Source organism: Acanthochromis polyacanthus, chromosome 23 (genome assembly GCF_021347895.1).
Source record: "Acanthochromis polyacanthus isolate Apoly-LR-REF ecotype Palm Island chromosome 23, KAUST_Apoly_ChrSc, whole genome shotgun sequence".
NCBI lineage: Eukaryota > Metazoa > Chordata > Actinopteri > Pomacentridae > Acanthochromis > Acanthochromis polyacanthus.
In genome coordinates this window covers 2,147,448-2,163,985 of record NC_067135.1, presented here as the reverse complement: position 1 = coordinate 2,163,985, position 16,538 = coordinate 2,147,448, and the positions used below count along the sequence as shown (strand labels likewise).

The 16,538-nt window shown below is 39.1% G+C and overlaps 1 protein-coding gene across 1 annotated transcript in view; it reads right to left on the bottom strand.

Annotated features, from left to right (window-relative positions):
- The window catches only part of LOC110968242 (GRB2-associated-binding protein 1-like), a 44,330-nt gene that overhangs the window by 21,655 nt on the left and 6,137 nt on the right, over positions 1-16,538 (bottom strand). The window contains exon 2 of the mRNA XM_051943641.1: positions 5,845-6,190. Coding sequence (XP_051799601.1) covers positions 5,845-5,919 — 75 coding nt within the window. The 5' untranslated portion in view covers positions 5,920-6,190. The remainder of the gene's footprint in view (positions 1-5,844; positions 6,191-16,538) is intronic.

The window sequence follows — 16,538 nt, the reverse complement described above, 5'->3', positions numbered from 1 at the left end:
ACCAGCAGGACGACAGGAAGGTTTAAACAAGACCCTCCATCTTTCTGAAATGTCACCTGTTCAGTGAATTTATCTTAAATCAAGTGGGATGAGACATTTTGACTAAAAATAAGACAAATAGGCTTGAGAGATTTGGAGTTTTTGCGGTGTAGCTAGCTAATTAGCAAGTGGAGCTGTCACACTGTTAGCTACAATTCAGTTATTTCATACAGTTTTGATGTTCTAATTAAACACTACACTCTTTATTAATAGTGTTTTCCTGCCACAGTAACATTATTACATGGGTTCTTCATTGTCCTGTGTTGTGTTTATTATGTCCTCGGCGGTTTTATTGCCTTTCCTCTAGTTTTTATGTCGCCTCATTTCCTCTGTGGGACATTAAACATCTGAAGACAAACTAAGTTCATTCCACCACGTTTAGCTGCTCTGATGTTTCCACAGTAAATGCTCATTTTGTGTCTTTTCCTCTCCGAGCAGCCCAGCAGTACTAAAGACAACCTGTTTTCATGCTTCTCTCCCGCCGTTGTTTCCTCCTTGACCTCTGACCTCGGCAGGACGGAGCCACAATGGATCTAAAATAGGGTTTCCTACCAGCAGACCTGAACAACAACCACCTTCCTGCTGTTCCTCAGCTGCTCTTCTGCTTTCCCTCATCTTCTCGTGGCATCTTGTGCTTCAGACTGCAGACACACGACCTTAAAACACATTCACTGTAGAAACAAACGGTGTATTTACTCGTACATATCCATTAGACAGAAGCGAGACTTTATATTAAATTATATGGAGATGTATTTCTGGTTTATTGTCACCCGCAAAACTTGTGTTGTGGTGAGAACTCTTAGCTTTCTGTGAGTTCTACAGCTGAATGCAAATAAACTGATCATAATACACACGTGGACAAAATTGTTGGTACCCCTCAGTTAAAGAAGGAAAAACCCACAATTCTCACTGAAATCACTTGAAACTCACAAAAGTAACAATAAATAAAATTTTATTGAAAATTAAATAATCAAAAACAGCCATCACTTTTGAATTGTTGATTAACATAATTATTTAAAAAAACAAACTAATGAAATAGGGCTGGACAAAAATGATGGTACCTCTATAAAAGATTGAAAACTATTTGACCAGAGTGACATGATTAACTCAGGTGTGTCATTTAATTGACATCACAGGTGTTTCCAAACTCATAATCAGTCAGTCTGCCTATTTAAAGGGAGACAAGTAGTCACCCTGCTGTTTGGTGAAAAGGTGTGTACCACACTGAACATGGACAACAGAAAGCGAAGGAGAGAATTGTCCCAGGACATCCGAAAAAAAATTATAGACAAACATCTTTAAGGTAAAGGCTGTAAGACCATCTCTAAACAGCTTGAAGTTCCTGTGACAACAGTGGCTCATATTATTCAGAAGTTCAAGACCCACGGGACAGTAGCCAACCTCCCTGGACGTGGCCGCAAGAGGAAAATTGATGACAAATTGAAGAGACGGATCGTTGGAATTGTATCCAAAGAGCCCAGAGCAACCTCCAAAGAAATTAAAGGTGAACTCCAAGGCCAAGGTACATCAGTGTCAGATCGCACCATTCGTCGTTGTTTGAGCCAAAGTGGACTTCATGGGAGACGACCAAGGAGGACACCACTGCTGAAAAAAACTCATAAAAAAGCCAGACTGGAATTTGCAAAAATGCATGTTGACAAGCCACAAAGCTTCTGGGAGAATGTCCTTTGGACAGATGAGACCAAACTGGAGCTTTTTGGTAAGGCACATCAACTCTATGTTCATAGACTCAAAAACCAAGCATACGAAGAAAAGAACACTGTCCCTACGGTGAAACATGGAGGAGGCTCAGTAATGTTTTGGGGCTGCTTTGCTGCATCTGGCACAGGGTGTCTTGAAAGTGTGCAAGGTACGATGAAATCTGAAGACTATCAAGGCATTCTGGAGAGAAATGTGCTGCCTTGTGTCAGAAAGCTTGGTCTCAGTCGCAGGTCATGGGTCTTCCAACAGGACGACGATCCAAAACACACAGCCAAAAACACCCAAGAATGGCTGAGAGAAAAGCGTTGGACTATTCTAAAGTGGCCTTCTATGAGCCCAGATCTGAATCCCATTGAACATATGTGGAAGGAGCTGAAACATGCCATTTGGAGAAGACACCCATCAAACCTGAGACAACTGGAGCTGTTTGCTCATGAGGAGTGGGCCAAAATACCTGTTGACGGCTGCAGAACGCTCATTGACAAATACAGAAATCGTTTAATTGCAGTGATTGCCTCAAAAGGTTGTGCAACAAAATATTAAGTTATGGGTACCATCATTTTTGTCCAGCCCTATTTCATTAGTTTGTTTTTTTAAATAATTATGTTAATCAACAATTCAAAAGTGATGGCTGATTTTGATTATTTAATTTTCAATAAATTTTTATTTATTGTTATTTTTGTGAGTTTCAAGTGATTTCAGTGAGAATTGTGGGTTTTTCCTTCTTTAACTGAGGGGTACCAACAATTTTGTCCACGTGTGTAATTAACCGTTTAAATTAATACTGTAGAAATCAGAAAGGTTTTGGTAGCGATGAGCATTTTACTGTAGACTTTACTTCATCTCCTGCATCTCCGACTTCATATCTCTCTCTTACTTCATCTCCTTCATCGTCTTCTCCGCCATCAGCTCCTCCTTCTTCATCTCCTCCATCTTATCCTTCTCTTTCTCCTCCATGATTGTCTCCATCTCCTCCTTTATCTCCTCCTTCATCTCCTCCATCTTTTTCTTCTTTCTCCTCCATGATTGTCTCCATCTCCTCCTTTATCTCCTCCTTCATCTCCTCCATCTTATCCTTCTCTTTCTCCTCCATGATTGTCTCCATCTCCTCCTTTATCTCCTCCATCATCTTCTCCATCATCCCCTCCATCTCATCCTCCCCTATCTCTTACTTCATCTCGCCCACCATCTCCTTCTCCTTCATCATCTCCTCCTCCATCTCATCCTTTTTCTCATCTCCTTCTCTTCCATCATCTCCTCTATCTCCTTAATCTTCTCCACTTCTATCTCCTCTTTAATGTCCTCATTTCTTCCGCCATCTCCTACTTCAACTTCTGCTTTATCACCATCTCCTCCTTCTTCATGTCCTCCTCTATCTCCTCCTCCTTCTCTTCTTCTTTCTCCTCCATCTCCTCCTCCTCTTGTTTCTCCTTCTTCTCCTCTGAGCAGCAGCAGCTGACACTCATTAGTTTGTTGCATAACAGCAGCTTTCAGCAGAGCAGGGAATGTTGGAGGAGGAACGTTCTCCCAACGCTCAGCAGAAACATGAACACACCCTGTGTGTGTGTGTGTGTGTGTGTGTGTGTGTGTGTGTTTACCCCTCACTGTGTTGACAGTGGACACACAGCTGTGCAGCAGTGTGTGTCTGTGTACACACTGGGTTGTGTGTACCATCACAGAGTCTCAGCAATAAGAGCCTCACTGGCAGCTTCAGCTCTTTTACTGCAGACTAAAAAACATCATGAAAAAACATTGTGGAACAAAATATTCTACAAAAAACACTATGTAAAAAAAAATTCTACAAAAAACACTATGTAAAAAAATTCTGTGTAAAGTATTTTGATAAAAATGTTCAGTAAAAAACATCCTCTATAAATATTCTGTGAAAAAATCCACATATAAACACTATGCAAAAAATATTCTGCAATAAAATATTCTACAAAAAATACTATGTAAAAAACATTATGTGATAAGATATTCTGCAAATATACTCAATAAAAATATTCTACAAAAATATTATGTGAGAAACATTCTACAAAAAATATTCTATGAAAAATATTCTGTAAAAAATGCTCCAGAAAAAAAAATCTGTTAAAGATTTCCTGTAAAAAATACTGGACAAAAACACTATGTGAAAAATATTCTATAAAAATATTCAGTAAAAGTTTTTTTGCAAAAAAATATTGGACAAAAAAATTCTATAAAACCTATTCTGCATATAATATAATATAATATAATATAATATAATATAATATAATATAATATAATATAATATATTTTATACAATACATATAATATATAATATAATATAATATTCTATGAACACATTCGACAAAGAACATTGTTTAAAAATATTCTGTAAAGGATTTTCTGCAAAAAACATTCCATAAAAATATTCTGCAAAAATATTTTGTAAAAAATATTTTGTAAAAACATTCTGCAAAAAAGACTTTTAAAAAAGATTCTGTAAAAACATATTCTGTAAAAGAAAATATTTAAAAAGTCAGTTAAAAAATTATGTATTTCACAAATAAACATTAAAAAACAAACTACCATTTATGCAAAAATACAGATTTTTGACTTGTACATGATATTTGCTTTGTTTTATTGGTTATCTATGAATCAACAAAACAGAAAATGATGATTTTTTACGGTGCACTTTTGCCTACTTTATTTCTAACTGAGGAATAAAGAACAAAAGCAGATTATCTTGGTTCCATCTTAGAAACGTTCCCTGCTGGGAGGACCTGGAGTCCAGAGGGATTGTGGGTAATGAAGTCCTGCAAATTAAAACCTTCAGTCTGTTCATTTCCAGTGTTTCTGTCAGATGTGGTTCCTCTGTTTGTTCTGACCCAGCTATTCTCTTTACTTTCACTCTCAGAAACACATTTCTCCTCTGGAAAAGGACAGAAAACGACAACAGAGGAGGAGGAGGAGGAAGGAGAGCATGAATGAAAGAGACAAACAAAGTCGTCTGTGGCGAAGGAAAGAAAAGGAAAGTGTGGAGGCAGAGATGAGATTAGCTCCAGTCAGCAGCCAGGAATCCCAGATATGTGCTCTGTGTGTGTTTTAGCTGCTTCGTCACTGCAAACCCAGCAGCTCCGGGTGGATTTAGAGCTCCGATCCGCTGCACACTTTATCAAAAAACAACTGCAGACGGGTCCAAGTTTCCACTGCAGCAGGTTTCAGGGTTCTGTCTGTGAGAAGGTCAGCAAAGCACCCACTGTGTTCCTCCCATCAGCAACAAAACACAACGACTGACTCAGGAAATGCAGAAATGAACATAGAAATGAAACTATAGCTCAGTTTGATCAGTCCCCACCTGAAAGACTGAAAACATCTCATCTACTGACTGAGAGCTTTTAAGTTAAACATTATTTTTCATGAATTGTTGACATCATAATGTTGCATTAACTTCATATTTTGTGCGATTTAAACAGAAATTTGCAGGTTTTGTTTCTAAGATTTAAATTTTGTGAGTTCAAATACACAATTTAAAATAGAAAATGTCAAATTAAAAGCCTGCATTTATCATTCATGAAGTAAATGACACATTAATTCCTTTTAAATCACGTGAAAAACCTGATATTTTTAAATAACCAACATAAAAACGTGTGTTTCTGCTGCCAAACATTAAATAACTAAAACCCCTTTGATTTTTATTCATTCACTAACTTAATGTGGTTCTTTTTTTTTCAGACAGAATTTCTAGAATTTGTCTGAACTCTAAAAAATTGATGCAAACTCTTTCTGTTGAGCTCAAACTTGATTTTACACAAGGACCTTTTTTCCAACACAAACACGGTTTCAATGAGTTGTGTTGAAACTGACTTAATATTTTGTGTGATTTAAACTGAAATCTCCCCATTAGCTGACTTTAAGCGAAACTCGTGACATGACAACTTCATTTTTCTTCACTTTGAGTTCAGGATTTGCAGTGAATTAACAAATCTTTGAATGAAAGACTCCTGTGACCTACAAAAGGTCCTCAGAAGGTGTCAAACTGCTGCTTTATTGCTGCGTTTTATGGTTTTGCTGCTTTGTAATTCTGACTTTCTGACTTATTTACGGTACAACACTCACGTATCGCCTCAGCTTCTTCTCTGGAGGTGACTTTCTGAGCCAGCCCTCACACACCACGTCCCCCGCCGCACTCATCCTCACAATCAATCGATCAATCGATCAGCTGCGGGACAGGTAATCCTCCAATCAGGATCCCCCAGACTCGACCAATCAAGCGTTGTGATGCGTGAATCGATCCGGTGATTCCGTGGAGGAGTCACACCTCCTCCTGCTTCCCGGCAGTCACTCCTCTCTCTGAGGCTGGAGATAAGCAGCACAAAGCCCTGGACATTCCTTCCCTCCTCACTCCTCCCACCGCTGGGCTGAACAGGAAACTCCCCCTGTGGATATTCTCATGCTCTGTTCTCTGGAAACCGTGGAGAAAAAAAAAAAGAGCAAATCTTAAAGGCCTCGTAGCGACAATAATGATCCCAACAGACTGAAGCTACAAGCAGCAGCTTTACCTCCATAACGTGAATATTTTCACACTTACAGACCCTCCACTGCAAAAACTCCAAATCTTACCAAGTCTGTTTGTCTTATTTTTAGTCTAAATGTCTCATCCCACTTGATTTAAGATAAATTCACTTAACAGGAGACATTTCAGTAGATGGAGGACTTGTTTTAAGACAACGCATCTTAAATATCTTGTTCAGTCAAACAATCTTGAAACTATCTTGTTTTAACCCTCGTGTCGTCCTGCGGGTCAAATTGACCTGTTTTAAAGTTTAAAAATGTGGGAAAAAAATACATATTTTCCCAGTGAGAACTTCCACATTTTCAAAAATTTTTGGGAAATTTCTGAACATTTTTTTGAGAAATAAAAGAAATGCTAAAAAAAAGGTTTCTTTAAGAACATTCAGATAAAAATCAACCAAAATCCAGCGAAAGTCACTGGATTTTGGTTGATTTTTATCTGAATGTTCTTAAAGAAAATATTAGAACTTTTACTGATAACTATGCAGTCACTTCAGATATTTTTTAGGATTTTTAAAATTTTATTTTTTGCCAAATTTGAGGATTTTTTTTGAATAAAATTTTTGAGGAATTTTCTTCCTGAAGATTTTGCAAATGTTTATAAATTTGGGGATTTTTTTTGCTGAATTTTTGGATTTTTTTCAGACAAGGCAACACTATTATTTTGTGGTGCCGTAAATGAAGACAACAGGAGGGTTTAGACACCTAAGCTTGACAATCCTGGTAAAATAAAGCTTAAAATAAATTTTCCAAGCTAATGCTAAGATCTCAATATTCTAAATATCAGATCTTATTTCTAGAAATCTTACCAAGACATTTTTCACTTGTTCTATTGGCAGATTTTTTTTCACTTATTTCAAGGTAAAAGCTCTTTGAAATAATTTTTTTCCCTTGTTTTGAGAGGAGCATTTTTTTTCCAGTGTGACATCTTCAATCTGAGTTCTGATAAAAACTGCATCCAGATCAGTTCTACATCCATTCCAGGTGTCCCAGTCTCAATGCTGAATCTGGTTTTTGTTCATTTTCTCTATAACTAACCTTGAGCATCATTTCATGGGATGTAACAGGAAAATAATACATGAGCCTTAAAGTTTACCCAGAACGCACTGTCTAAAAAGACTTAAGCTTCTCCAAAGTGACTGAAGATTTGTCCAAATTGACCCAAAACCTGTCCAAGCTGACTAAACTTTAGTCCAAATTTGTCCACAATTATTCAAAGAATGTCTAACATGACAAAACTTCTCAAGAAATGACTCAAATTTGTCCACAATGACTCAGCTCTTGTCCAAAATCACTAAAAATGTGTCCAAAATGATCAAGAAGTTCTACAAAATGACTCAAGTGAAGAGGAGTCTTCAAGAAAATGTGCATGTTGGAAAATTATTTTAAGTTTTCCCTCAACTAAATGTGTCAAAATGATCCAAAACCTGTCCAAACTGACTACATTTTAGTCCAAATTTGTCCAAACTGACTACATTTTAGTCCAAATTTGTCCAAAATTTACACAAAATTTGTCAAACATAACAGAAGCTTCTCAAAAAATACTAAAAATGTATCATTTTGGACAATTTTTGAATCACTTTGGGGAAGCTTTTGTCTTTTTAGACAAGAATTGGGTCATTTTGGACACATTTGGTTGAGGGAAAACTTAAAATGATTTTCCAATACGTACATATTATTGAAGACTCCTCTACACTTGAGCCATTTTATAGAACTTTTTGATCATTTTGGATAAAATTTTAGTCATTTTGGACACATTTTCAGTCATTTTAGAGATTATTTTGGACAAGAACTGAATACTTCTGGACAAATTTGGACTAAAGTTTAGTCAGCTTGGACAGGTTTTGGGTCAATTTGGACAAATCTTCAGTCACTTTGGAGAAGTTTTAGTCTTTTTAGGCAGTGCATTCTGGGTAAACTTTAAGGCTCATATCAGGTGGTTGGTCAGAACAAGTTCTAGACAATGAAAGGAGCATTTTTACACACAGAAGACACCAGGATCATCTGATAGACATGATTCACTCTGTGGTGAAAAAACTTTCTAATAATGTTGAGGGAAAATGTGATACATCCCATAATAATCATGCTCAGAGTTGGCACGTCCTTCATTTCCCATGATGCATTACAGAACAAAACTCTGAGACAAAAACTTTTCTGTCAGGAAAAACTGACTGACATTTATAAAAGGGTCACATGTTCTCTTATGAAGAGTTCTTATCTGAATATAATTTTCCTATACCACCTAGAGAATTTGCAATCATCTTTGATGCTATTCCATCAGGTCTTAAAATGTTATTATCCTCTTCAACCTCTGATGTCTCCATTGAAACCACCCTATCTAATTTATATATAGGGAACTCAGATCCTTTCCTGAATAGTAAAACAAACAATAAATGTATAAGAGATTTAATTTTAAGAAATACAATCTCTAAGCCTACTTCAGTTTTTTACTGGAATAATCTGTATGTTGATATTGACTGGCAAAAAAACATGGTTATTACATAGGAAATTTTGTATTTCAAATAAGGTGCGGGAAGTTTCTCTGAAAATACTCCACAGGTGTTATCCTGTTAACTCTGTTATTGCAAAATACAGACTCAACATTGACCCTCTTTGTTCTTTTTGTCACCACACAGAGGAAACTATAAATCATTTGTTTTGGGATTGTACCCTTAGTCAGGGATTTTGGCAGGACCTTAACTTGTTGTTGAACAGAAAAATGAATACTCAACTCAAATTTAAAATTGAATTTATTTTATTTGGCTGCTTTGATGATACTTTGCCTATTAAAAAAACATATGTCATCAACTTTATTGTACTTTTAGCAAAATTCCATGTTCACACCAGCAAATTTTCAAAACAAAAACCCAACCTGACTGTCTTCCTTGCATATTTAAAATTCTACCTTGACACTTTAAAACTTTGCAGTAACTCCAAAGCTGTGAAGACAAGAACGCTTTGTGTTGAATTTGATTTCATTTGATCTCCATTCCTCTTATATATTCTTTATTTATTTCTTAATTTTGTGAACTGTATTATGTATTTCTATGCTTTCTTTATGTCTGTTTTATACTATGAGATGCATACTACCTCGAGCGTACAATGTTCCTGATGAAATTGTGAACTGTTATTGTTCAGTTTTGTAAATAAAGTTAAAAAAAAAAGACTGACATTTATTGGTAATAAGGTTGAGTTGAGCTTCAGTCAGTGGTGAGTTCATGTTAAAGTCTAATGCTGACATCTAGTGGACAGTTTTAATCACTACAAGTTTACACAAATTAAATGACTTAAGTGGTCCGCATGCGCGCTTACTCACTGAACGTAGACGAATGCGTTGGGCTTCAAAGGCTTTCATACGCTTTTTGCGTACCGACGGCTCTGACCACGAGGAAAAGAGAAAAAGCACTTCTCAAAATGTCAAAGAGGCAGGCCCCGCTAAGTAATTATTTTCGTGTTCCTCCACCCCTTTCACAAAAAAATCCGACAGAGTCGTCACCGGAGCCACCGAAAAAAAGAGCTTTTGGCAAAAGCTCTTTTTTTCGGTGGCGTCAGAGCCGTCAGTACGCAAAAGCGTATGAATGCCTTCGAAGCCCAGCGCATTCGTCCACGGTCAGTGCGCAAGTGGGCAGGCAGACCACTTATGTGCAGCCCTGGAAATAGATCAGTTATTACAGTAAAACCAAAGTTTGAGCGAAAATTACTCAGCTAAAAATATATTTTCTGAAAATTTTATTTGCTGCTTCTTAAAATAAAAATGAAATGAAATAATTATATATAGGATTATTTTATAAATTTCATTTTAATTGCTATTTTATAGAATTTTACTGTTTTATTAATTAAAGATGTTCAGTAGAATCTGAGAAAAAAGTATTAATTTACATGTTATTTGTAAAAAACCTGAATTTTTAAAAAAATCTCATCAGAAATCTGCATTTTTAAAATAAATAGTAAGTTATTTTCCAATGTTTGAAAGTAAAATTAAAATTCTAAATATCTTATTTGACATATATTTGCTTTTACTTTAAATGAAAATGATCGAAGTTAAAGATTGAAAAATTACAAATCATTTTGTAGCTGCTGTTTTCCACATGCTTGATGTTTTGTTCATTACAGATAATATCTAGTCAAATAATAATACTTTTAAAATGCATATGTTTAATTAATTAATTTCAAAAACAGGCCAAAATTGTAAATAATGTCAACATCAGGAAATAGCTCTTGTGAAAAACTGTAATTAATACTGCAGTGATTTACTGACACTGTATTAGAATAAAGGACTAAATGCAGGAGCTCATTGATTCTGTGGATGTAGAGGAGTGTTCACAGCGTCTGTGTTGATTTATGAAGCAATTCTTCATTTTAAAATCCCTGTCTATTTAATGCAAATGGATCTTATTTGACTTCAGTGCGCTGGAGCCGAGCTGCAGCACAGAGACGGTCTTATAGAATCCACAGACGGGGGAAGGTTAGTGCTCTTTTTGTTTTCTAACATCCCCATATGGAAATGCACAGAAAAACTTAACGTTTGGGCTCTTGCCTATTGAATATTGTACATAGATGTGTAATAGTAAATCAGTCAGGTAGCTCTTTAGTTTATCGTTAATGCCATTGATCTTAACACTCGGAGTTTTGTTCCAAATGTATGAGCAGCCCGTTGATCTGGACATGTTTTCTGTCCACTGAAGGACCGTCAGTCGAGCAGTCCATAACTCTGTTACTGTCCACACAAACTCTGGAGAATAAAGATATTAGCAGTTCCTTTCAGCCATTATGCTGCACTGCTGTGTGTTGGTGGTTAAATCAGTCACTGGCTTCACCAGTCACCTGAACCACACCCACAACGTCTGGAAGTTTTCCTCCTTTGTTGCTTTTCAACGTTGAATCGTGGTCAGTTTAATTTGGCTTTTTTTGATTATGTATATATGAGTTTTTACAAATATGCTTTCACACAAAATGAACTAATTCTACAAATTAATGTCAATTCATTAGAAATCTAAAATACAAAATAAGTGATGGCAGTATTCACCTCCTGCTGCCTCCACCGTGCTTCACATCATGATGCTGCCTCCACTGTGCTTCACATCATGATGTTGCCTCCACCGTGCTTCACATCATGATGTTGCCTCCACCGTGCTTCACATCATGATGCTGCCTCCACTGTGCTTCACATCATGATGTTGCCTCCACCGTGCTTCACATCATGATGTTGCCTCCACCGTGCTTCACATCATGATGTTGCCTCCACCATGCTTCACATCATGATGTTGCCTCCACCGTGCTTCACATCATGATGCTGCCTCCACCATGCTTCACATCATGATGCTGCCTCCACCGTGCTTCACATCATGATGTTGCCTCCACCGTGCTTCACATCATGATGCTGCCTCCACCGTGCTTCACATCATGATGTTGCCTCCACCGTGCTTCACATCATGATGTTGCCTCCACCTTGCTTCACATCATGATGATACCACCACCGTGCTTCACATCATGATGTTGCCTCCACCGTGCTTCACATCATGATGCTGCCTCCACCATGCTTCACATCATGATGTTGCCTCCACCATGCTTCACATCATGATGTTGCCTCCACCGTGCTTCACATCATGATGCTGCCTCCACCATGCTTCACATCATGATGCTGCCTCCACCGTGCTTCACATCATGATGTTGCCTCCACCGTGCTTCACATCATGATGCTGCCTCCACCGTGCTTCACATCATGATGTTGCCTCCACCGTGCTTCACATCATGATGTTGCCTCCACCGTGCTTCACATCATGATGATACCACCACCGTGCTTCACATCATGATGCTGCCTCCACCGTGCTTCACATCATGATGTTGCCTCCACCGTGCTTCACATCATGATGCTGCCTCCACCGTGCTTCACATCATGATGCTGCCTCCACCGTGCTTCACATCATGATGATACCACCACCGTGCTTCACATCATGATGCTGCCTCCACCGTGCTTCACATCATGATGCTGCCTCCACCGTGTTTCACATCATGATGCTGCCTCCACCGTGCTTCACATCATGATGATACCACCACCGTGCTTCACATCATGATGCTGCCTCCACCGTGCTTCACATCATGATGCTGCCTCCACCGTGTTTCACATCATGATGCTGCCTCCACCGTGCTTCACATCATGATGATACCACCACCGTGCTTCACATCATGATGCTGCCTCCACCGTGTTTCACATCATGATGCTGCCTCCACCGTGCTTCACATCATGATGCTGCCACCACCGTGCTTCACATCATGATGCTGCCACCACCGTGCTTCACATCATGATGCTGCCTCCACCGTGCTTCACATCATGATGATACCACCACCGTGCTTCACATCATGATGCTGCCTCCACCGTGCTTCACATCATGATGCTGCCTCCACCGTGTTTCACATCATGATGCTGCCTCCACCGTGCTTCACATCATGATGATACCACCACCGTGCTTCACATCATGATGCTGCCTCCACCGTGTTTCACATCATGATGCTGCCTCCACCGTGCTTCACATCATGATGCTGCCACCACCGTGCTTCACATCATGATGCTGCCACCACCGTGCTTCATCATGATGCTGCCACCACCATGCTTCACATCATGATGCTGCCACCACCATGCATCACATCATGATGCTGCCACCACCGTGCTTCACATCATGATGCTGCCACCACCATGCTTCACATCATGATGCTGCCACATATCTCATCTGGCCTGGGAACGCCTCGGGATCCCCCAGGAAGAGCTGGAAAGCGTTGCTGGGCGGGGGGAAGTCTGGAACGACCTGCTTTGCCTGCTGCCTCCGCGACCCGGCCCCGGATAAGCGGAGGAAAATGGATGGATGGATGGATTTTCGTTTGTGTAACTTGTAGTGATCAAAACTCTCCACTGACTGAACCTCAACTCAACTTTATTACGAATAAATATGTCAGGAAATTTCAATAAATTTCAATTAAACTGCTGCAGTTTTACTGGTCAAACTATGATCCATCCCATAATACTGAACACTGGTGGCTCCATGTTTGTGAAAGTCTTAATCTAACTAGATGGGACTGAGTAAGATTCTAACCTTTTACAACCATGCATCTTAATATTTCATAATTTAAACTGACAGATTTCATTCTTCTGAACTGCTTCATGTCCAACCATCTTCTGTGAGATGAACTGATCTACAAAAGAGCTGCAACAACCCTGAACATAGAAAACCCCCACACAGGATCATCTCAACACAGAAAAGGTAAAATGATGAAGAACTGAGTCAATGGATGATCTGAGAAATAAGTTCATCTGCTTCACTCTGTGTCTGACTGACCAGAGTTTACCATGAAACTCCACGAGAGACAGACTACTGATCATCACATGAGGGGAGCAAACACAACAAACCTTTACCACAATTCAGGGAAATAACAACAAAACAGCCCCAAGTAAAGAGTAGACAGTTTTATTTTTACCATCAGCATATATTTGGAGGAATGATAGTTCTGTTTTCATCATGAGAAGAAACTTCAGCAGAGTTCACAGGAAGTGAAACATTTAAAAGTCTGACATCAACAGTTATTAATCATCACTAAAGTGTCACATTAAACTGAGAGGCACTTTTGATTAGTGGTGGGGGAGAAAATCGATTCTTAGATGCATCTCGATTCAGGCATGGACAATTCTGAATCGATTCACAAACGTCCAAATTCCGATTATTTAAATGTTAAATAACGTGACATTGGCGGAACGAAAAGGCGGAACTCAGTAGTGCTGCGCGTTGTCACCCGGCGTACACTTTACGGGGAGCACATAACAAAGATGGCTTAACGCCAGATCCACCCTGCGCCTTCCGGATTAAAAGCGAATGTGTGGAAGAATTTTGGCTTCTACAAAGTTGAGGGTGGACTTGAACTGGACAAGAGCCACGCTATATGTAAACTGTGTCACATCAAGATAAAATACTTTGGTAACACCACTAACATGAGGAGCCACATCAGTCGTTTTCACCCGAACGAGGAGGGAAGATGCCCGGCTGCTGTTGAGGCTACCTCTGCCTCCACCAAACAGAGAACAATCGAACAAGTAATTACAAAGCTTCCCCCCTCATCGGAAAAGGCGAAACGAATCACAAAGTCCATCGCAACGTTTATTGCCAAGGACTTACGTCCGTATTCAGTAGTGGAGAACCAGGGCTTCCGAGCACTACTGCACACGTTGGAGCCGAGATACAACTTTCCATCCCGACGCTACTTCACTGACACGGCCATCCCGACACTCTACAAAGAGACCAAAACAGAAGTCATGTCCTCGCTGGGGAAAGCTGGTAGGATAGCAGTTACACACGTGGACAAAATTGTTGGTACCCCTCAGTTAAAGAAGGAAAAACCCACAATTCTCACTGAAATCACTTGAAACTCACAAAAGTAACAATAAATAAAAATTTATTGAAAATTAAATAATCAAAATCAGCCATCACTTTTGAATTGTTGATTAACATAATTATTTAAAAAAAACAAACTAATGAAATAGGGCTGGACAAAAATGATGGTACCCATAACTTAATATTTTGTTGCACAACCTTTTGAGGCAATCACTGCAATTAAACGATTTCTGTATTTGTCAATGAGCGTTCTGCAGCTGTCAACAGGTATTTTGGCCCACTCCTCATGAGCAAACAGCTCCAGTTGTCTCAGGTTTGATGGGTGTCTTCTCCAAATGGCATGTTTCAGCTCCTTCCACATATGTTCAATGGGATTCAGATCTGGGCTCATAGAAGGCCACTTTAGAATAGTCCAACGCTTTTCTCTCAGCCATTCTTGGGTGTTTTTGGCTGTGTGTTTTGGATGGTTGTCCTGTTGGAAGACCCATGACCTGCGACTGAGACCAAGCTTTCTGACACTAGGCAGCACATTTCTCTCCAGAATGCCTTGATAGTCTTCAGATTTCATCGTACCTTGCACACTTTCAAGACACCCTGTGCCAGATGCAGCAAAGCAGCCCCAAAACATTACTGAGCCTCCTCCATGTTTCACCGTAGGGACAGTGTTCTTTTCTTCGTATGCTTGGTTTTTGAGTCTATGAACATAGAGTTGATGTGCCTTACCAAAAAGCTCCAGTTTGGTCTCATCTGTCCAAAGGACATTCTCCCAGAAGCTTTGTGGCTTGTCAACATGCATTTTTGCAAATTCCAGTCTGGCTTTTTTATGAGTTTTTTTCAGCAGTGGTGTCCTCCTTGGTCGTCTCCCATGAAGTCCACTTTGGCTCAAACAACGACGAATGGTGCAATCTGACACTGATGTACCTTGGCCTTGGAGTTCACCTTTAATTTCTTTGGAGGTTGCTCTGGGCTCTTTGGATACAATTCCAACGATCCGTCTCTTCAATTTGTCATCAATTTTCCTCTTGCGGCCACGTCCAGGGAGGTTGGCTACTGTCCCGTGGGTCTTGAACTTCTGAATAATATGAGCCACTGTTGTCACAGGAACTTCAAGCTGTTTAGAGATGGTCTTATAGCCTTTACCTTTAAGATGTTTGTCTATCATTTTTTTCGGATGTCCTGGGACAATTCTCTCCTTCGCTTTCTGTTGTCCATGTTCAGTGTGGTACACACCTTTTCACCAAACAGCAGGGTGACTACTTGTCTCCCTTTAAATAGGCAGACTGACTGATTATGAGTTTGGAAACACCTGTGATGTCAATTAAATCACACCTGAGTTAATCATGTCACTCTGGTCAAATAGTTTTCAATCTTTTATAGAGGTACCATCATTTTTGTCCAGGCCTGTTTCATTAGTTTGTTTTTTTAAATAATTATGTTAATCAACAATTCAAAAGTAATGGCTGTTTTTGATTATTTAATTTTCAATAAATTTTTATTTATTGTTACTTTTGTGAGTTTCAAGTGATTTCAGTGAGAATTGTGGGTTTTTCCTTCTTTAACTGAGGGGTACCAACAATTTTGTCCACGTGTGTACATGTGATGCTTGGACATCTGTTGCCACCGAGTCATACGTTACTATAACTGCGCACTTTGTAAGCGATGACTGGAGGTTAGTGTCGCATGTGCTCCAAACAAGAGCAACGAATGAAAGCCACGCGGGTGCAAATATGGCTGAACTTTTGAACAGTGTTGCAGATGAATGGCAAATGACATGTAAAGACATTGTTTTGGTAACAGACAATGCCTCTAACATGGTTGTTGCTGCTCAGCTGGGCCACTTCGTCCATGTGAAATGCTATG